This window comes from Vipera ursinii (genome assembly GCF_947247035.1).
Source record: "Vipera ursinii genome assembly, chromosome: 11".
Taxonomy (NCBI): Eukaryota; Metazoa; Chordata; class Lepidosauria; order Squamata; family Viperidae; genus Vipera; species Vipera ursinii.
In genome coordinates, this window is record NC_139524.1 from 19,226,571 (window position 1) to 19,249,339 (window position 22,769).

The 22,769-nt window shown below is 42.0% G+C and overlaps 1 protein-coding gene across 1 annotated transcript in view; it reads right to left on the reverse strand.

The window, feature by feature from the left end:
- The window catches only part of LOC310645501 (thrombospondin type-1 domain-containing protein 4-like), a gene marked incomplete at its 5' end in the record, with an annotated part of 114,340 nt that overhangs the window by 52,167 nt on the left and 39,404 nt on the right, over positions 1 to 22,769 (reverse strand). Inside the window, 1 exon segment of the mRNA XM_083371274.1 lies at positions 20,914 to 21,050. Within this exon segment, the coding sequence (XP_083227400.1) occupies positions 20,914 to 21,050 (137 nt within the window).

Below are 22,769 nucleotides of genomic sequence, written 5' to 3' on the forward strand. Positions count from 1 at the left end.
CAGGAGAGCATCTACAAGGTTGCCATCTAGAATTATTTCTCTGTATGTATCCGTTCCGTTTTGCATCCATAATGCAAAATAGCTGCCATCTATTTTGATGAATATGCCACAAAGAATAATATTTAATTTACAGGTAAGTTTATTATTCATTTATGTGAGAAATGCTGATCTTCTGAAATCTCATTATAGCTGAATACAGAACTGCAAATAACAGCCAAGTGAAGCATTAGGCTGCAATTCTGCGGATTGATTGAAATCAAGATTATACACAGCTGGTGCAAAAGAACACCAATTCTTCTTCTTCTTCTTCTTCTTCTTCTTCTTCTTCTTCTTCTTTTGTTCCAAAGGAAACATTAAAAACCTCAAAGAAAACAGCATTCCTGAGACAGCCCCCATATAGTGCAAGGACCCCAAAGAAAACAAATATTGGTTTTATATTACCGATATATTAAGGCACCACCTACAGGACTTTTGCTATTTGTTCATCAAATCCAGGAATTAGATCAGGTTTATTCAAAAACCTAGCATTTTCTGCCCTTTCTTGAGTTAAATCCAAACAAAGCTAAGGTACGGGTCATTGAAATCTAAACTTTGAACTCAGGGGAATGTAAGTGGTTAAAATCATGGCTGAAAATATAACAAAATGAACGGGTTTTCAATACCAGTGATCCTTTGGTGAATTTGTTGTTGTTAGTTGCGAAGTCGTGTCCGACCCATCGCGACCCTATGGACAATGTTCCTCCAGGCCTTCCTGTCCTCTACCATCTTCATTGGTGAATTAAGAAGCAGCAAATTTCAAAAGTAAATCTCTCTGGCTGAGAAATGAGGACGTAGAGTAGGTTGGGTGGATGTTTTGGGGTGACACAGAAACATGATTTTCATTCCTTATTTTATTTTATTCTTTTCACAGACTCCTAGTGCAGGGAAGGGCCTCGAAGCTCTTCAAGCCCCCACCCAAAGCAGGACTCCTGATACCATCAAGGACAAATGGATGTCCAATCTTTTTTTTTGAAGACCACCAGCCGTGAGGCAGCCCTGAGTTCAAGAGGCAAGTTGTCAGTGCTTAACCATTCTCACTGTCAGAAAATTCCTCCTTAGGAATTTTCCAGGCTGTCTCTCCTCTCATCAGTTTCCTCCTATCTGCTTCTTCAGGTGCTTTGGAGAATAAATCGCTAATTTAGCCTGCTTCTTTCCTTCCTTTGTTTTACATATAGTTTTATTAGTGTTTTGTGTTTTATTTTGCATTTTGATATAGCCTATTAATGAACAATGGAATTCTAATCCAGGTTCTCCTAGAGAATATTTTCCTGACTTGAGGTTTCATCTTTAGCCAGAGGAGTCTCTTGCAGGTTGGAGATTTTTCCCTTCCTGAAATCTTATAATCCTGAACTCAAATTTGAGCTTCTGAATGCTTCGTAAAAAGAAAAGAAAAAGAAAATAAAGGGGGGGGGAGACCAAGCACAGCCAAAAGCACAGACATGCTGCCCGCCACCCATACTGAAATGCACATTGATATAGTTAGGGTTAAAGCGGGTCCAAAACTAGAAGCGTATGAATTGTAAGCTATCTTATGACATGTACTTAATAACCTAACCACAATTAAGTTGTGTCAAGTATGGGCACCATGAATCACGACAGACACAACCAGGAAACCAAGAGAGAACAGCAGAGGCACTGCGCAACTGCTGCAAATTAAAGCCATGGCTCAGATGCCAGAACAAATGTTCACAATGACGCTTGTTTTAATTAACAAAGGAAACATTGCTGGAATAATGAATCCAAAGACTTTTTAAAGAAGAAAACAGAAAGTCGCTTGATCGGAGGCTGAGATTCAGAACAGGTTCTCTAAGAAATTAAGGCTGGGAAGTCATGGGGCAGGCATGTCACCTCCTTCCTTCCTTTTAAATAATGGCTCGGGGAAAATACAAACTTAGAGGTTTGACTCGCCAGCCTGAGGATGACGGATGAGATTTCATCGAAACGTTGCCCTGATACCTCCAATTTTATGTGGGGAAAAACCCGAATGACCAAAGATCTACACACACAAACACACACACACATATATACCAGAATTGATCAGTAGCAGGTTTTCTCTTTTCTTATTTTTGCAAAGGATTAAGGACCAATCCACCAGTTTTTAACTGCTTCCATTGTCCAGGAAGGCAAATACCATTTTTCAACCATGGGAATGAAAATCAAGGTAACGTAACAGGTAAATTTTGCCAACAAACATATGGATCTGACCCATTTTACTCTCAGTTCCTCTTGGGAGAAGCAAAAGTCTAGCAAAAGGAAGAGAAAAACCATTAATTTCACCTGACTTTCATGCAATTTCCTTTGCTGAGAATTTTCTATATTACCTATGCCTGTATCCAAGGTAACCCTTACCACGTTACACACAGCATTTGAATTTACAGTTTTGGAAGTCTACAAAAGCTAACGTGTTCTTCAAATTGGGCTTTTTTCCAATTTTTTTCTCCATCCCGCCTCTGACTATCCCCACCAATTGCTTTTAATGGAACCTAAAGGTGCAGGTTGACAAGGCTAAACAGGATTCAGAGCAATCCTCTCTGAAGCATCTGTTAGATATCTCCACCAAGTTAAATTTATCACCAGACTGAATTCTTCAAGGAGGTTTGCAAAGGTTCCTCCCTTTCCCACACTGCCGCAAGGTAACAAAAACGTGTGTGTTTCTCACAACATCCGAGTTTCTAAAAGAAAATTGATTTTCTCAGAGGCCCAGCGTAGAAAAAGTTTGGAATCAAGACAAGCCAGAACAGCAGAGAGATTAACATCTGGATGAAGGTTTAGTCTCGGGCAATTCTGCTCAGGTTTTTAGTGAAGACCCCTCTCTCTGCAAGAAATTCTTGATTTCAACATTTCAAGAAGAAGCTGAATAATTTAAGGATGGATTGGCCATTTTTCAGTGATGGGAAACCAAAGGCGATATACTTTCCCCATACTTTCTTTTCTCTTCCTTTCGGATCTCGTTTGACACAGATTTTAATCAATAGTAAATTATCTGCCTGACCTAGCACATTCTATCTTAAGAACCAAGACCCCACATCGGTTTTTCAGCTGTTGTTCCCTTCAACAGAAATTATAGGTGACACCAGCTTTTCTGAATGTGTTCCTTCTTTTTTTTCTCTCTCTCTCTTCTGCAAAGGATGGGTGTTCCTATTGCTGGGAAAATTTAAAGGGATAATCCTAACAGGACTCCAAAGATCTGGTATTCAAGAGTTCTGATATTCCATTTCTTGTTTACTTGCAAACTGCAATTCTTGTTAGCTAGAAATCAGGGATACAGAACGACAACAAAAGGTTTTATTTTGTCTGTTTGTTTGTTTTTAATTAAACGCCACCTTTGGGGTTTCTGCATCCTCATTGTCTTTTAGAAGTGCAAAAAAAAATCTAGACATATCCTTATAAATGAAAAAGAGATATCTGTCTCTTCCCACAAACAAAGGGCCGACTTTCAGGACCTAGGACAGAGTCTGGAGACCAGTTGACTTGGAAGACTTCATCTCTTATCTGGGGGGTGGGGGTGGGGCTGTCAGTGCCTAGGAGACCCTTGTCCAATCAGTTGTCACCCAAGTTCATTGAGGTTGGCCTTCCCAACATTTGAGGATCATTCTCGCACTGAAGCTCCACCCCACTTAGATCTCATTGCTGGGGCCTCCTACATTTCTTAACCCAGTTGTGGGTTGTCTCTTTCCTCTTGAGGGCAATCAATCAATCAGGCTAAGCAACACTGCATGGATTATATTGATCCCAGGATGGGGATTTTCTTTATGTAACCATTCGACCTCACACAGCTCTGCATATTGTTGTTCTTCTGCATAGTTTGGGGAGCCCGTCATGATCTTTTAGCAGTTCAATGCACAAAAAAGATACAGACACATTTTGTAGTTGCTACAAAATAGGCAGATATAGTGGGGTATTTTCAAATTCTACTGCTATCTAGGGTGTTCTGGGGAGATTATTTTGGCCTGTGGTTGTCTGAAATACAACAGTTTCACACTGACACAGAAGCCACGCAAACATGGGGTTCTCAGTAGAGGTCTTCAGAATCAAACAAAGCCATGGAGGTTTCCTTTACAATCTGAGGACAAACCAAATGATTAAAATGTGACATTTCTAGAGCTAAGAATGATAGCAATGTACGGGGACAGATTGCAGAGGAGGACTGAAAGAGCCTTCGCTTATCAAGCTATTCCAAATTTTGGGCTGGTTTTAACTTGTTTTATGCCACAAAGCCTACAGGGAGCAATAATACAACAGCTTGTGTTTGTGGCAAGAAAACTACTAGAAATTTTGGGCATGTTTTTTGGGGAGATGCCAATTGTTTTAAATCCGTATATTTTCTGCTTCAAGAAATTATATTTCAGAATATTCATGCAGGATACATAAAACAGGCTTCCCTAAACAGCTGGGCCCTCTAGGTGTACTGGAACTACAGTTCCCAGAATTCTCTTGGCCATGTTGGCTGTTGATCCCTAGATTTTCTACAAGGATTGGGGGAAATGGAATTAAAGCTCCATTGTTAACCAAGAAGACTTTTTTGTTCTGCCAATTATGGCATTTTTTTTCTTTTCTACTTTATTTACTTATTTTTACAATATATATATATATTAGGCAGTGTCAATGATCAAATGATACAATCATTCAAAACCCTGACAAACACATGGACTCAAATTATACATTCCATGGATAAGCTATTCCAGTGCTTGATAAATGTCTTCCAGATGTTTCAAATAAGACTTTTTCCCCACTGGGTTTTACTGTTCCTGTAAATGCCTAAAGCTAGTTTCATCCTTTCATTTTGCATTAGGTTCCCTTCTTTTTATTTTATTTTTTGACAGATGTTTGAAAGTGACTGGCAAAGTTTAAAAACAACAACAACATCGTCATAAAAGTGAAGCTCACAGTATAAAAAAAACAACTTGATATTGGGCAAATTTGCAATGCCTGCCATCCTGGCCATTTCCTAGGTTATGTCTTACACTCTTTGGCAAATAGGTAAAATGACAAAAGGTAAAATCAGGAAAGACAGCATTAACAGGCTATCTGTGAGCTATCGCTGCTAATTTGGGGGAGATTTCTGAAGCTTTGATCTTCTTACAGGCAGGATTTGAATTTAAAAAACAAGAAATCTGACTAACTGTAAGACTAGGGCCTTAACTCAACTCCCTAAGTAGCAATAAAGTAAAAATAAAGTTTGATTGAGGATTAGAACATGTTGGATTCTTAAAAAGAGACAAGCAGACTTAAAGGAGTCTCAGTTGCGGCTAGTTTTTCGAATGTTTACCCTCAGCTTTTGTTCAGTAAATCCACCAAATGGCTGCCATGAATGTTTATATACATTTACAAAATATTAATAGCACCTGTACTGATCCTAATTATTAACTCATAGGACTGAGCACCAAAGTCAGTGCTCAGAATACAAAGTCAAGCATGGGTCATGCTAAGTGATATTAATACCTGGAAATATTTATAACAGCTTTAGGCTGAGTGTAGGAAGAGACTGGGTGCGTATTTTACATTTGTGCGAGAAAAGGCTATTCCTTCAATGATTCCACGGGCTGAAAAATCAGAAAGACAGAAAAATATGTCTCCTTGCTAGAGCAGTGAAAGCTGATTAGATTACCCCTAATTAAAATGCTACATTTTGATTAGCTCCCTGCCAACTCAGGCTTCCAATAATGTTGGAGGGGAAACGAGTTCCATCAAAAATATTTTTGAATATTTCACATTTTTGGGCTCCAGCTGTGCTTACAGGGGGAAGGAATAACATCTGATGTGGGGTTTAAATCCATTTATCACGTTATTTCCGATGATGGCTGCTTTCTCCCCAGTCCCTCCACATCCCCCTTTGACATTTTAATTAAACCACAGCCACTGCCATAAAACGAGATTGCTCTGAGCCGCACTCCAGCTAAGAACCCATATTTCATGAGCAGGAATCAGCGCAGTGCAGAAACATATGGTTTGGAAAGCGAACTGAACAGAAAGATTGTCAGGGAAGGCAGGCAGAAATTAAAAATCCGAAAACCAGACAATTACCACAATTAAGGAAAGGCTCTGGTGGCGTTTAAATGCGGCCGATTCAATGTGTGCCTGATTCGCGACTCCTGAGCATTTCAACAGATTGTTTATTAATTAGAAAAGATTTGATTAACGGGGCCAGATAACATGCGCTTTGGACGTCCCACAGGCGCTTTTTCCAAAAGGCAACTGGTCTTTCTTGGCCTTTTCCCTTTGAAGATGTTTCGCTTCTCATCCAAGATGAGAGAAGAACTAAAGGAGCTTCTTGGCTGAGAAGGGAAACATTTTCAAAGAATACAAGCCAAGAAAGTCCAGTTGCCTTTTGGAAAAAGCTCCTTTGGGACAACCGTGACCTGGATGGTTGAGAACCTCCACAGAAATGTGCTCTGGACAAAACTGGACCTTGAGTCACTCTATGAGACAGATGGTCAGTCTCTAAATACCATAAATAAGTACATCCAAACATCCCAGACTATATTTCAATGTATCATGATGTCATTCGTCTCCAGAATGTTATTGCTAACGTGCTGAAGAGACCATCGCTGGTGCAGTGGTTAAAGGCACCAAGCTAGGAACAAGGAGCAACCTTGAGTTTTAGTCCTGCTTTTAAAGCACGAAGCCATCTCGGTGACCTTGTGCCAGTCCTTCTCCCTCTCAGCCCTAGGAAGAAGAAGAAGACAGTCCCACCCCCCCACCCCACCCCCCACCCCCGGCTTGGGGAAAAATAAATCTTGGCAAGAAATCTGCAGAGACTACAGGTAACCCCCCAGAGTCACCCCCAAACCAGAAAGATAAGAAGGATTTGTGGAAACTCAGAATGAAACAGAAATAAAGAATTGTGTTGACCTGAAAGAATTACAACTTTGTGTTCCTAACTGGTTGGGCACGGTCTAATGAAATTCAGGTTGGTGTATATAAGCCAAGTTGCATTTCAGGGAAGAGTTACTAGTCTTTCATGGGCCAGGTTAACTTTTTTTAAAAAAAACAACAACACGTGATTCATTGTCGAAGCTGAGGACTCCAGCTTAGTATAAAATAAAATATAGGAAAAGGAAAGTAAGGGGGAGAAGCTTCACTCCAGCAGTTTTCTTAAGGCTGGAAACGTAAAAGGCGCTGTGTCTTTATCCCAAGGAAAAACACTACCTGATTTTTACTATAATTAAAGCCTTAAATTGAAAAAGAAAACATATATAACAACTGAGGTCATTCTACTGGGGGGGGAAAAAGAGATGATTTCCAGGTGAAGGAGGCACGTTTGGGTTACACGCTCTGCTCCTTGAGAGACCACCCAAGGAAACCAGGAGGGGAAAAGAAACGTCTTGCCATTTTATCTTCAAAGAAATTCCTTGGATAAATAAATAGTGTGAAAAGGGAGGAACGCAGGGTTTCCCCCCCCCCTCCTTATCTTGCAGAATGTATTTACTTGGATCAAAAAGTGAATGTTTCGAGATGAGCTAACAAAACACAATTCCTAGATCATAATAGCACACACTCCCCTCTCAGGTGGGAATTAAGATTAAAAACAGCAAACAATTTCCCCAAAGCTCAGAAACTCATTTATTCAGATGGCCTTTGTTGCACACCAGTGTTCTTGCCATATAGAGGTTATAAAAACAATCCAAATTCCGCTTGGGACAGGTCTATTCTCTGAAACTTTCACGTGAAAATGACATGGTTTTAAAAACTTAAAGATTGTTTTAAAAACAGGGGTGCCCAATCTTGACAACTTTTAGACGTGTGGACTGCCACACCCAGCCGGACTGGCTGGGGAAATCTGGGAGTGGAACTTGCCAAAGTTGGGTTCCATATTTCCAAAATATAGAACAAATGAATGCAATAAACAGTTTTGTTTAATATTAAGCCACCCCAGTGCAGTTTCTCCAATATTACACACTTCTTCATAGCATTTTAATGCTTGTTCATTCACGTGTGGGGTTTTTTTTAATTCATGTGTTGAGCTACTAAGTTTATTACCAAATTCAGAAAGGCGGACAACCCCAAGGATTAATTAATAGATTAATTTAGGAATTACAAATTAGCCAGATTCACTTGAAATGAAGAGCAGATCTTTAGTTGTCCTTCTAATCTTTTCTCAATGCAGCAGGACGGACAATTCTCTTGCCCATAATGCACAGACCTACATTTGAAATGGTATAGGCTTTCCTGCCTTAGCAGGGGGTTGGACTAGATGAACTCCAAGGTCCCTTCCAACTTTATTATTATTATTATTATTATTATTATTATTATTATTATTATTATTATTATTATTATTATTATTATTATTTACCTTACAGGTCTTTAGAAGATTGCAAATACTTTCAATATCACTTCAATGTTGCTTCAAGAAGCAATGGATGGAAACTAGTCAAGAGAAGCAACCTAGAACTAAGGAGAAATTTCCTGACAGTGCGGACAATTAACCAGTGGAACCACCTGCCTCCAGAAGCTGTGATTGCTCCAACGGTGGAGGTTTTCAAGAAGAGACTGGACAGCCCTTTGCCTGGAATGGCATAGGGTCTCCTGCCTGAGCAGGGGGTTGGACTAGAAGACCTCCAAAGTCCCTTCTAACTCTGTTATTCTATTCTAGATCTACTCTCAAATGTTGAAAATGGGAATTGGTTCATTTGGAAACCATTCACTGCCCTTGATTACCCATGCTAATGCAAGTGGACAGTTTTGGCTTTCTCCCCCATATGACCATTTGTATCTGCGTCTCCAACTTTTTTTCTCATTGCTGTTCCGGAATGTCCTGCGGCTTAACACCAGCTTTCATAATTTTCCTAGCAAATAGTTTTCAACGCAACAAGGCTTTGCAGGTGCTCATTCTCAGGAAAGATTAAAGCCCTGCCCGGGAGATTCCTCATTTCCGCCTCTTTGATGAAGGAAGCGGCACCTGATCTAAGTAACTGATCTGATCCAGAAAGCTCCCAAGATGATGATGATGATGATGATGATGATGATGATGATGATAATAATAATAATAATAATAATAATAATAATAATAATAATAATAATAATAATGTTGGAAGGGACCTTGGAGGTCATCTAGTCCAACCCCCAGCTCAGGCAGGAAACCCTATACCATTTCGGACAAATAGCTGTAAACAGTCTGGGAATATGAATAAATGAACTCCAAAACTCTGGAGTACTTTTGTATACTTTTTGGCGGCACTTTTGATGGTTAGGAATGCAGATCAGAGGTTGAGACTCTGGAAAGAGTGCAGAGAAGAGCAAGAAAGATGATTAGGGGACTGGAAGCTAAAAGCATACGAAGAACGGTTGCAGGAACTGGGTATGTCTAGTCTAACAAAGAGGAAGATTAGGGGTGACAGGATAACAGTGTTCCAGTATTTGAGGGGATGCCACAAAGAAGAGGAGGGGATGAACCTCTTCCCCAAAGCACCTGAAGGCAGGACAAGAAGCAACAGTTGGAAACTAACCAAGGAGAGAAGCCTCCTAGAACTAAGGAGACATTTCCTGACAGTGAGACCAATTAATCAGTGAAATGACTTGCCTTCACAAGTTTTCGGTGTCCCACCACTGGAGGTTTTTAAGAAAACATTGGACAACATTTGACCAGGTTGATATAAAGCCCCCTTGCCTTGAGCAGGGGGTTGGACTAGAAGACCTCTGAGGTCCCCCCCCAGGCCTATGGTTCTATGTTCTACGGAATCATTTTCAGAGGCAGCCCTTTAAAATCTGAATGCTATTTCATTAGCCACTATGGGATATCAGCAAACGAAGGTGCCATTTCCTGAAGGGGAACTGTAATCTACAGTTAAATGTCTCAGCAACCATCTTGTGGTTTGTTTGGTTTTTTTTGTATTTTTAAATAATCTCCTCCTTTTTCCCTACCCCTCTTTCTTCCTCTCCTCTTTCTTCTCCCTCTCCTCCTCCTCCTCCCGTCATGCTCCTGACTTAGAAAAGAAAGTTAAAGAATCTGTGCTGCCCAAAATGCACTTTGCCCTAGTTAAACCATTTGCCTACTGACCTGCCCTTGTGAGGAGAGACTCAAGGTCTGTTCTTAAATACAAACACTCCTTTGAAGAGGGACAGCCCCTAACGGTCTGCAAACATTCCTATTTGAAAAGGTATAGTTTACTCCAGAGCTGGAGCCCAACCAATTCAAACCGATCCATGTAAACTGTAGGAAAAAGCTAATTTTCGGCATAAAAAAATATCGTTCAGAGGCAAGTCACTGTGCCTTTGGTAGACAGAAAAACTGGATATTGACGAGGGGAGAAAGTGGGAGGTAGGGAGGAGAGAGAGCAAAGTTCTACTGAATTGCAGAATCCCGTTGTAACAAGGAGTCCTCATTTAGTGACCACAGTTGGGATGGGCCACTTGGTCACTGACTGAGGAGTGAAACTGCAATTGTGCTTATGATCTGACTTCAGTTTTCCTTTCCTCTGCAGAGGTTGTCAGTGTGAGAATGGGTACCAAAGTGACTTTTTTTCATCACTGCTGTAACTGCGAAGAGTTGCTAAACGAGGCAGTCGCTAAACGAGGACTACCTGGGAGCACTGGGAGCTGGGTTGTGAATCACATCTGAGCCAGTTAGTTTTACTCTTTTATTAGTGACTACTCCCAATTGGTGACAATAAATTCTCATTTACCAACTACAAAAATTGGGTTGGCACAATGCGCTAATAAACCACACTTTGCCGTGGCAATTTCCTTCGCCTCTCACACATTTTTTTTTATAAAAAACTTGATTAACAACTTTTGAAAATCTTAGGGGAATTCTACCCAGGAAAGCAAAGAGTTCCAGGAGCAAAGTTGGCTGTTTTTGGCTCGTCAAAGAATTTCCTAAAATAAATTGTGAACGTTGAACTCTTACCAATGGTTATATTCCCGAAATATGCCTCTGTTCCCAAACAAAAAAATACCCAAAAAAACCCCGTGATTCAAATCAACCAAATCCAGGAAAACAGAATTAACAACGGGTGCTTTGTTCTCACTCTAGTGAGAAGGTAGGGAGAGTTTTTCAAGCTACGAGGCCACAAAGGAAGACACCACCTTTCCACCCTCCTCTCCCATCACGTCAAATCCTGAAGGAAAAAACGAGGGGGCAATATTTTTTTAAAAAAATTCCCCAGCCCCGTTTCTGGCCTCGAAAGCCACAATTGGCATGGGAACGCCGGTCTCTGACTGGCTGTCAGAAATCCTGACTTCTCGGAAGTGTTTGAAGATATGATTTGTGGGACACACCACTTGAATGCCAAGACGGGCGCAACAATGAGCTGGGCAAAAGACGGCAAGGCAGACGGGAAGGCTGCAAAGGCGGTGGGCCGATTGTCTGCCTTTCTAAGTGTGCGTGTGGGAAAACAAACATGGCTCAATTATTCTAAGATTAGCCTGGGCCTCCGATGAATTTGTTAGCAGCTGCTGCCCTACCTTGAGACGTCTCCACGGTGAAGGACGGGCCCTTTTTGCCAATTACGGCAGGCAGCCGAGGGACGAGGCAGGGCCATTCAGTGGGCTCCGTCTCTGCTCCAGGCGGTCAAGGAGTTTTCACGTCTGCTCCCAATGAAAAGCCGGCCTCGGGGAAATCTGCGATGGGGCAGGAGCTCCCAGGAGTCTGGAATCCTACTTTGGGGACCAAAGGAGACTTCTTTTCTTTGCAGGCAGACACTCTCATTCAAAGAGTTTGGTCTGGGATTGTTCAGGTTGAGAAGTAACTAATTATCTGAATGCCTTTCATTAGCGGAAGGCGGTCATTTGAAGTTTCATTAGCCAGGATGAGTTGTAGCTAAGCGCCGTAGCAGGAGCAGGTTTTCTTGTCTAGATGATGTGTGGGAACTTTGTGGCAGTGTACATCCAGGCTGGGGGATCTTTGAGTGGAACAAAATGTTTTGTCTGGATGGAGCAGGTGTCCTGTAGCTTCACTGTCCTGAGAAGAACGGACCTATTTTTAGAGACACAGCAAACATGACACGCTTCAAGCTTGCTTTGTTTCCTTCACTTGGTGGAGAGTTTGTGCTTTCTATGCACACAACACTAAGTTCATTCCCATATTGCCAGATGAATGGGGCAGTGAGCAGACAATAGCTTGACATTGACAAGAGTGGCTGTCGAACTCAACTACCCATAGAAGAGAATATTTGTAGGTCAGGAGTCCTTGGGGCTCTCTGAGTTTGGTGGCTTTCTTGCAGACGTTTCATGACCCAACGAGGTAACACCTTCAGTGCTGGGAAGGAGTGGGGTTTGTGGAGAGGAAGAGGAGGAGAATCGTGGGATCCTTGGTGCTCTCTGAGCTGGGTGGTTTTCTTGCAGATGTTTCACGACCCAGTTCGGTAACTAGTTGTGATGATGATGTTACCTAGTTGGGTAATGAAACATCTGCAAGAAAACTACCAAGGACTCCACTAACCCAACTAAATGGGAAAGTTGATACAGGATTGATTGGTTGATTGATTGACTAGGTGTCTCCAAGTTGGTGCTGACTCTTTGTAACTACATTGATAGGTTTTCTCTACGATGCTATCTCTCTAACCTGATCCTTCAGGTCTTCCAGAGATGCCCCATCACTGCTGCAACAGAATCCATCCATCTTGCTTCTGATTGTCCTCTTCTTTCCTTTCCTTCACCTATTCCAGTATCAAAGCCTTCTCCAGAGACCTAAGTCTTCACATCATATGTCCTAATTTGAGCCTGGTCATTGGTGCCTCAAGTGACAATTCTGGGTTGATATGTTCAGTTGAGTTCCCTTCTGTGTAGAGATGGTTGTTGTAGCATTGCAACCCTGGGAAAATTCTTGAGAATAATCTAGTAGGGTTCAAATTACTGTGGTCTGATAGAATGGAGAGCTGCCTAGTTGGTTTTTTCTTTCATTTTTGGAAGTTCTGATGCTTGAAAAAGAAAATGAAAGAAACGAAGGTGGATTCTTCTCCTTGAAGAGGCATTTGACCTTTCCATGCCTCAGCCAGGAGAGAAGGTCTCTTTGGAAAGGCCTTTTTCTATTTTTTTAATCCAACCACTAGAACTTTAAAGCAATATTGTTTCAAAGGTGCAGTTCTTTGCATTAAAAAAGGCTTGGTGAAGGAAAAGAAAACCACAATAAATATTTTGAAGAGGTATTTAGATCTTCTCCTTACATCTCAGCCAGGAGGGAATCTTTCTTTGAGAAAGCTTAAATCATTTATTAGACCCAAGAGTGATACCACAATATTATTATTATTTTAAGAGTTACAAGAGTTTATGAAGAAAGAAAGACAATTAAACGTTTGGAAGAAGTGTTTCTTTTTCTCTTTGACATCTCAGCTAGGATGGGAGGCCTCTTTGAAGGGCCTCTGTGATCTGCTTCAGGGAGAATGACACCACTTGGTGATGTGCTTTTCCCAGGGGCATTTTGGCTCAAAACATTGGCTCCTCTCAGACAATGAAGAGGGGGAGGAAGGAAGGGAGGGAGGGAGGGAGGGAGGGAGGGAGGGAGGAAGGAAGGAAGGAAGGAAGGAAGGAAGGAAGGAAGGAAGGAAGGAAGGACAGGGAGGAGGAGGAAGTGGAGGAAAATTTCAGTCCGAATTATGGTTGTAAATTGAGAACTAGCTGTATCTTATAAAAAGACAAACCAAATCTTGGAGAAGCCAAACTGGCAGGGCAACCATTGGGTCCTCCCGCCCTCACTCTGGCAGCTACAAAGTCAAAACCTTTGGAAAAATACATATATTTTTTCTGGGCAGGTTCAATTACATATTTGAATTATTCTCTCTTTCCAAACAACCTTGTTCTTTCTGCTCAACGGCCAAGGAATACTTGTTGACCTTCTCATTTTCCTGACCCAATCCCTGTCTTAAAATTCATGTGCCAAATCCTTGTTTGTCTAGACTCTCTCCTATGTAAAACTCTAAATGTTTTACATCCATGCTGTGAACGGGACATTATTTCAATGTTTGCACATGTTCTCCATTTCTCCTTTGGCACCGGAAGCCAAACACTGCATGCATTGCCTACAAGCCAAACTTCACATAAGGTATCTATTCTGAAAACGGACAATCCAAGGAAATGGTCCCACAGCAACATGACGAAAATTAAATATTCCACCCAAGAGTTTTTGTTCCTCAATCCAATATGGTTTCCCTTTCCTCCTAGCAGGTCCATACTGACAACCACGAACGGAGGAATTCAGTTTCCCTCCATTCCCACAACCAGAACCGAGAAACCCCCACAAAAACCTGAAAAAAAGTATCTTCTTCAGATGTATCCCATACTTCTGCCTCAGTCGAATTCCTTCTCTGCAGTCAGGTTGGAGCAGAGAAGCTGGGTTAATGTTTGAAAGAGCCCTGATGTTTCCAACTTGGCTAACTCCATCCTAAAGAGATTTCCTACAGGTCTCACACAGATGCGATGGAAAGCTAGGCAGATCTGAAAGGGATCTATGGTAGATCACAAAGTGTTGAGTCCTTTGGATGCTCCGACTGTAAATAATCAAGGCATCCTTGAGAGGGGTGATGCTAATTAAAAAGAAAAATGGTGTTATGGAGCAGAGGAAGCCAAACGTTTTCCTCTGAAGGAAATGCAAGACATGTGGAGGAAACCTCTTGGTAGAACTTGAGGAGAATCTGTATACAGGGTGATGGAGGAAAATCAAGCTAGAAGGAGATCTCAAATGTCTTTGCTTGGGATTTGGAAATTTATCAGAATGATGTCCCAGGCTAAACTAATCTTTCTCTTGGGAGCTTTTCCAGCCAACTCTTGTAAAAGGTGGATCATTCGTCCATCCATCTTGAAGTGAAGCCATTGGTCCATCCACCTTAAAGCCATTGGTCCATCTACCTTCTTGAGGTGAAACCATTTGTCTCCAAGCTGGCTGGAGACTTCTGGGAGATTTAGGCATGTCTATTGCATAGGTGCATTATTGCAATTTTTAAGCAGGACAAGAAGCAGCAGGTGGAAACTAATCAAGGAGAAAAGCAACCTAGAACTAAGGAGAAATTTCCTGACAGGGAGAACAATTAATCAGTGGAACGGCTGGCCTCCAGAAGTTGTGGGTGCTCCAACACTGGAGGTTTTTAAGAGGAGACTGGACAGCCCTTTTGTGAAATGGTCTAAGGTCTCCTGCTTGAGTCCCTTCAAACTCTGTTCGTCTGTTCTTCTGGTTAATTGGAGGTGTATTTTGCAGAACCTCTGATAGAAGCCTTAGGATGACCCTCAGCCTAGAGTTTGTCCACCTTCAAATCTGTTTTTTTTCCCCTGTTCACAGCACATCCCTTGCAACGAAGGATAGGAAAGGCAGTGGGGAAAGCATCTCTCACTGAGAATCTGGAATTTGCAGTAATTCATTTGCATATTTTTAAGCTCAACTTAAGGGAACTGAACTGCGAGGAAACCTCCTCAGGCTACAAAAAGGGGGGATTTCCTTCTGGGCTGGCCCAAAATTAAGGGAACCCTCTACATAGCCCCCCACCCCCCACCCCTTTGTGGTTTTCAAACATCTTTTTCATTTCAACTGCTCTATTGTTCTCAGGGATTGGTTTCCAGTTGTTTTCACAAAATCATCTTTTACGATGATTTCACCCTTGAGCCTTTTTTTATGTTTTCCCGTTGCTTTATGGCGCTCTGGGTTTGGCAGGCCACCCGGGTGGCTTTTTAGGAGGAAGGAGGACAGAAAATACTAGCCATAAATAAGGGGAGCTATTAGGACCCACGGCCTCTGCGGAACAAAAGAGTTTTCCGTTTTTCTGATTGCACAAAGGATTCGGGGCTTGAAGCGAGGCTTGGAAAAAGTAGAAGAAAGTTTTCCCTCCAGGAATCTCACCTGTTCTGATATTTATGCAAAGCTGCAGCGCAGACTAAACTCAGCAAGGGGAAAAAGAAGAGAAATGGAGGAAGCCTCTCTTCTAGACCACAAAGAATAAAAGGGTATTGTTTGGGGAAATCATCCCTGTGGTCCTCTCTCCTTTGCTCGTCTCTAAGTTTCTATTATTCTAGAACCTTGCCAACTTGCAGCTCTCCTTCCCATGGCTGGCACCGAAGAAAGAGACGAAGATGGCCCGGCCAAATCTTTTCCATTCCGAGCCTAACCCAAACCAGAACTTCGGCTGGATCCCATCCTCGCCTTGCGTATGCTTCCAATTTATACCACACAGGAGTCTGTAAAACCCGCAGCCCAGCCAAATCGAAGGAAAAGACTGTCCAGCAGTGACTGTCAGCTGGAAGATCTTGGGACAACAGCCTTCCCTTCCAGCTGGTTCTTTCCCAGCCTATGAAGTGCAGGGGAGACACGGTCTCTCTGAGCGCCACTACCCCGAACCTCCGACTGGGGTGTTAAGCGACTCTGAAAGGGGGAAGGGTAGGGGGGGATGTCTTATGGGGTCTTCATTCTGTGGGAGGCTAGTTGAAAAATGGGATTTCTCTGCAAGGTGTTATACTATTACAGAAGAACAGAGTTGGAAGGGGCTTTGGAGGTCTTATACTATACCGATGGCTGTCCAATCTCTTCTTACGTCAGATATTCCGTTCCGTCATGGTGCCCCAGTTGAGTGTGGTTCAAGCCTATGATTCTGCATGTTGGTTTGATTCATTTGTTGACTCTTATCCTGAGGTCTTGACTACCAGGTTTCCCAGAAGAAGGCCAACTGACTGTAGAGGGAGGATCTCCAAGAAATGGTATAAAAACCAAAAATCTTTGTATTTGTTATTTATTCCCCCACACGGTCATTCCTGTTCCACCTTAGTAGATGACCTCTCTAGCTACCAAATGGGGGTTTACTGCTCTTAATGCACAAAAATACTGACCGTTCTTTCTGGGAGATACTGAAAGTCAGCACGTTGTGGCTTTAATGGAATATAAACTTTTCTTTTGCAATTGCACAAACAGCTGCCTTTTTTCCACCCAAATTGTGGGTGCCTCTGGCTAAGGTGGAATTATGAGCGGGCATAAATATTGCAGCACTGCAAATTCAATCATCCTTACAAGTTGTCCTTTATGCTGGAATCTGAGTTTATTTGGACCACACGGGAGGTCAGGTTTCAAAGCAGTTTGAGAAGAAGAAAAAATCTGAACACTGTTTGTTTGATAGCATTACCTCCCCAACCACAAAGAAGCATTCATTTGGGGAAAACAGTCACTGAAATGTTTTCAAATTAAAAGAACGGACACAAGTCCCTTATAAAGAAGTCGGTCTCTTCTGAAACACATAGCCTGTTTTAATAAGAATCAAAAATTTATTTCTCGCCATTTCACCACTGATGGTACTTGCAACTGAGATCAGATTTCCTGTTGCTAAGGAAACCAGCTGTTAAGCGAGTGGCACTCGATTTTGGGACCTCTTCTGCCTTCCAAGCTTGATAGTGTCTAAGGCCCCACCTCTCCCAGACCATAAAACACGATGGATCGTGCATTTAAGTTTCTTTCTCTCGTTTATTCAATAATTTGACGAGTGCCCTAAGTTAGGCTTGGGATGAGGCCTGCTAGTCTCAGACAAACTGGCCATCAACATCACATAGAGATAAACGATATCTACACAGCACTCGAAAGAGTCCATCAAAAAGCCAAAAAGGAAAGAAAAAGATCAAGACATCTTCCTTCCAGCAATCAACACCCAGATAAGCAGAGGTTAACACCAATCAGTCAATCAGAATAGAGCTGGGACCTTGGAGGCCTTCTAGTCCATCCCTTTGCTCAAGCAGGAGACCCCATACCACTTCAGAGAAGTGAAAATAAGTTGGCCCCCTCCTCTTTGTGGCAGCCCCTCAAATACTGCAATGCTGCTATCATGTCCCCCCAGTCCTTCTTTTCTCTAGACTGGCCACACCCAATTCCTGCAGCCCTCCTTGGTATGTTTTAGTCTCCGGCCCTTTAATCATCTGAGACACATTAAATGAAATATTAGCTGCTATAATGACCTTATGGACCTTCGGGGCCCTTTTTTTGTGGTCACATCAGTGGCAGGATAAGGGGGTAATTGTGGGGTGAGATTCAGTGCTGATCAGGGATACAGACTGAGAATAGGATTTCTTAAGAGGGTGGGCAATCTCCCCCCCCCCGCCGAGAAATTTCTTTAAGAGGAACAGAAAAGTCTTCAACTTTTGTGCGTTATTGTGAGTTTGGCGCCACCGTGTGGTTCAGCATCTAAGTGTCTGCACAATTTTGTATAACTATGCAGAATAGACTCCTCCTCCTCGTTTTTCTAATAAGAAAAAAAAGTCCATTTTGGCATGCCTCATCAGGGATGAATTAACCTAAATTAAGTCTAGATCAATGGTTTATTTATTTGCTACTCATTATTTCTTACTTCCCTTCTGCTCTCTGCTTCTTCAGCAACTTGAAATCAACTCTTCTGGTATGATCCTTGGTGGCATAAATGGGACTTGTGACAAATCACCCAGCAGATGGCACTGAAGGCCTATTAAAGGAACATACATCTTCTCAACAATTTTCAAAGTCCACCAAGCCCAAAATATAAGTCCCTTCTTTGTAAACTCTCTGAACTGGACCCCAGGGAAAACAAATGCAAATGAAATATATTTATGCTCAAATAAAGAGGTTAATCACTGCCAAATCCCTCTCCCTCTGTAGTTCCTTATAGCTCTGCTGGCTGAGGAATTCTGGGAGTTGAAGTCCACTCATCTTCCAGCTGCTGAGATTGAGAAAACTGCCTGATGTCATTCTGCACTGGCTCATTTTTTTCATCCCGTAATGTATCTCCTCAATAATAGAAATATAAGAAATTACAATGCAATAATAGGCCATAGGCCAACTTTCTGTCCAGGCCTTCTCCTTGCCCACCCCTCAACTGAAAATGCCATACATCTGAAAACTAATCTATGGTCCATGGTGATTCTCAAGCATCCAGGTGGAGGAGGAGGAGGAGGAGGAGGAGGAGGAGGAGGAGGAGGAGGAGGAGGAGGAGGAGGAGAGGAAGAAGAAGAAGAAGAAGAAGAAGAAGAAGAAGAAGAAGAAGAAGAAGAAGAAGAAGAAGAAGAAGAAGAAGAAGAAGCTGCTTCTTGGATGAGAAGCGAAACCTTCATTTTTCAAGGGAAACAAAAAACAAAAAAAAACCAAGAAAGTCCATCTGCCTTTTGGAAAAGCGCCCTTGGGACAGCCATCCGTGGTCTTCAGAAAGCCCCACTTCGACAAGCAACGCAGCATGGAACTGCAACTGAGCCAGAATTGTCAAGGACAAAGCAAGGGGAGAAGGTCACGTCAAGTGTTCACAGGTCCAGTCTACTTTTTTGCTTAAGTCAACAAGCTTAAAAATGTTTCTTACCAAACAGTTGCAGGATAAAATCATGGAAGAAGAAAGCAATTGCACCTGCTTCCCTTCAGGTTTCACCACACTGATCGTTGTGGGAAGAGTGCCTAATATCTCCTTGAATCACACACAGCTTAGTCTCTACGCACAAAGCCCCCATTGCAGTCCACAGCTGGACATGAAGAGCTTTCCGACAGTAAGTACAATGAGTGCGTAAATAGCCTTGAAAGAGAAGTGGCAGTTATGGCAATTTCACAATATCTACTTATCTGATTGCAAAAATCAGGTTTGCTTTCAAGAGCCTCCTCCTCCTCGTTGCTCAAAGTGTGTGGGGCCGCACACACTACAAAGGTCTTTTAAAAGCATGAAAGAGATCGTGTGAAGAGAGGCATTTTTCACATTCTTTACCGAGTCAAGGATATCCGTCAAAATCATATGCCGGGAAATTCAGGACAAAGAAAAGGAAATACACAAAGGAGAGTATTTGTAGGTCAGAGATGAAATTAGAGGTCCTTGTTGCTCTCTGAGCTTGGCTGTTTTCTTGCAGGTGTTTCATTACCCAACTAGGTAGCCTCATCAATGCTAGCAAGGTGTGGGGTTTGCTATATTTTAGTGGCTTGCCCTGTCAATGATGGTGGAAATGATCTTGGAGAACTTTGATTGGGCTGTTTCCTGTTAGCTTGTTTGACAGTTCTTTGACCGGGGTATGGTTTATTTCTTGATTGTCTGACGTTACCTACTTTGGGTAATGAAACATCTGCAAGAAAACAGCCAAGCTCAGAGAGCACCAAGAACATCTCAAAGAAATACATATTTACACAGCAAGGAGTTTGGGATTTGCTACCAGCAGCTCTGGTGATGGCAGCCAAGGACATGTTCATGGGGAATCATGAGGTAATGAGTTTCCAAAATGGACCCAGTTGGGCCCAGAAGACTTGACTTAATTGGTCAAGAGCCTGAGATTGACTCAGGATTTCCTTGAGCTCAAAAAGTTTGAAGTCTGTGTGTTATTCAGCAGTGTTATCTGCAAAGACGAGGCCAAAATCGCTCTTTTTCCAGAGCCCTGATTTATATAAACAAACATGTGAAGAACATCTGTGAATGAGAATGTTAAAAGGCTATGTGATCATTTACGCACCCAACATGTTTCCTTGGTTTTACAGTACAATTGCTCCATGGTGTATTCTGACATGAATCCAACTGAGTGTTACTCATTGCGAGTAAATGATCATAGACAAATTTCTTTCCATGTTTGTATCTTCTCTTCCAACGAGTATGGCCATATTGTGAAGTTGGCCTTTGGGCATTATGTGGACTCAGCTTGGATCGAAACATCAGCAGTCTCCTGGCCTTCCGCCTTATATCAAAAGATGCCTTAATAAGTCATCTGAAACTCAGCCATATCTTCCATCTACAAAGATAACTCAAGCTTCCAACTATGCTTTGAATCACTAAAAATAACTTCCAAGAACATGTCTGATCCTCTCCAGATGTGGACAAGTGGAGAAAGCTAGACTTACAGAAAAAGATTGTGTTTATCTATAAAAAGAAGTCCAAAGAAATGTACAGAAAATATTGATGTTCCTGCTGGTTTTCTCTCTCTTTTGGTAATATCACGCCACAGGAATCAGATGGAAGAAGCTTCCAACTTCAAGGTTGATATTCTTCTTACCTTGCATTGCCCCGACACGCAGATGGAGGTTCCATTTTGATCGCATGGTGTCCCGTCAATGACTTTCTCTGCCTGCCTCACGTAGAAGCGATAGCCGACCGCTCGGCAGTTGAGCTCACATTTCTGACTGCCCTTCACTGGAAGGAAGGCAGAAAGGGTAAAAGTAGGACAAGACGCAAACACAAATATTATCCCAAATCTTCTTAACATTGCTTAACTGTGCCAGCCTTACCGTGAACAGAGTGAAGCGTTTGCATCAGATAGCAAATTATTTTTTAGGAGGAAGGGTTTGGAACCAGGAGTTATGCAAGGACTCAGTTGGGATATCAGATCAAATGAAGTTCAATCAGATCCCCCCAAATGGAACCAACTCCCTGCATTGGAACCATGCAAATCAAATTGTGTTTAAATTGCAAATGTTTTTCAAGGGATGCCTGCTCGTAATGCTGTGTGGGAACAAACCAGGTTTCTCTCCTGCCCCACAACCTTTTTGGGCAACTCTGGAGACAAGGAATTGTCTTCCTTTGCTTCTGGGCATCCTACGTCCAATGACTATGATCCTTCAGATTGTTGGACTGTTATGTCTACACTGTCTTTCCACTGGTCACATTGGATGGAATTTATGGAAACTGAGCTTCAAGGAGCTCTGGAAGACTCCAAGTTGTCCTATTTATCCTTGAGCCTTCGGGATTAAGCGAATCCTATGAAATGCTCTCTTGAATGTTTCTTGGAACAAGCCATTGCAGAAATTTATTTATTTTTAAAAGGTGGGGAGGGTGAGAAAGAGGAAGAAACAGGAATCTGATCCTTTTCAAGAACTTCTCTAGAAGTCACTGAGCTTCTGCTTGACTAGGTTTCTTCATGGGCTGATGTAGTGATTTGGATGGTGAAAGGCCTGCATCCAAGAGATTAAACTGTTTTGCAATACCATGCTACAAGTTTTAAATCTATCACCAACAATATAAACAGCCAACAGTTGTTTAAAAGAGGTGGGCATCTGATTTTGCTTGATTCTACTTTTTTTCTTTCCCAAATTCAGTTCTTTACAGACACCCCGCCCCCGTCCTTGCATTCATAGCTTAAGATTTCTGCCCACATGTGTGTTTCTCCTTCCCTAATATGCAAGTTTTACGTTTTATAATCAATTTCTTTGCATGATATAAAATTTAATGTAGCAGATTTCTTGGAAAGCCCACGCTACACTAACCCCAAAACCTATCATCATCCTTTTTATTCAGGGCGGTTTTGATTTCTCCCAAATGTAGTTTGGAGATATCTTGAGATGGATTTTAGCACGTGCAATGAAGAAGATGCTTGTTCTCACCACACTAAATTCACTTTTGGCAGTTGATCCTACTTCTCTTGGACGGAAACCCAGGCAGGATTAATTTTACAATCTCTGAAGCAACCAAGTCAGACAAGAAAGGAGCATTTATCTGTTTCTAAACTCCGTCGCGATGCTCCCAATTTAATGAGGCGGTTCTAATTTTCAAAGCACATTCTTCCATATCTGGTTACAGTCCCTTCAAGGACAGTTTTGGATGCAACTTCTACTTCAACATGACAACCAGTTGCCCACAGGACCTTGTCCTTATAAGGACTAGGGGTGACATGATAGCAGTCTTCCAGTATTTGAGGGAGAAGAAGGGGTCAACCTATTCTCCAAAACACCTGAGGGAAGGACCAGAAGTAACAGATGGAAGATTATCCAAGGAGAGAACCAACCTAGAATTAAGGATAAATTTCCTGACAGTGAGAACAATTAATAAGTGGAATAAATTCAAAGAGATTCAAAGTGCTGGTGATGACCTATAAAGCCCTAAATGGCTTGGGTCCGGGATATTTGAGGGAACACC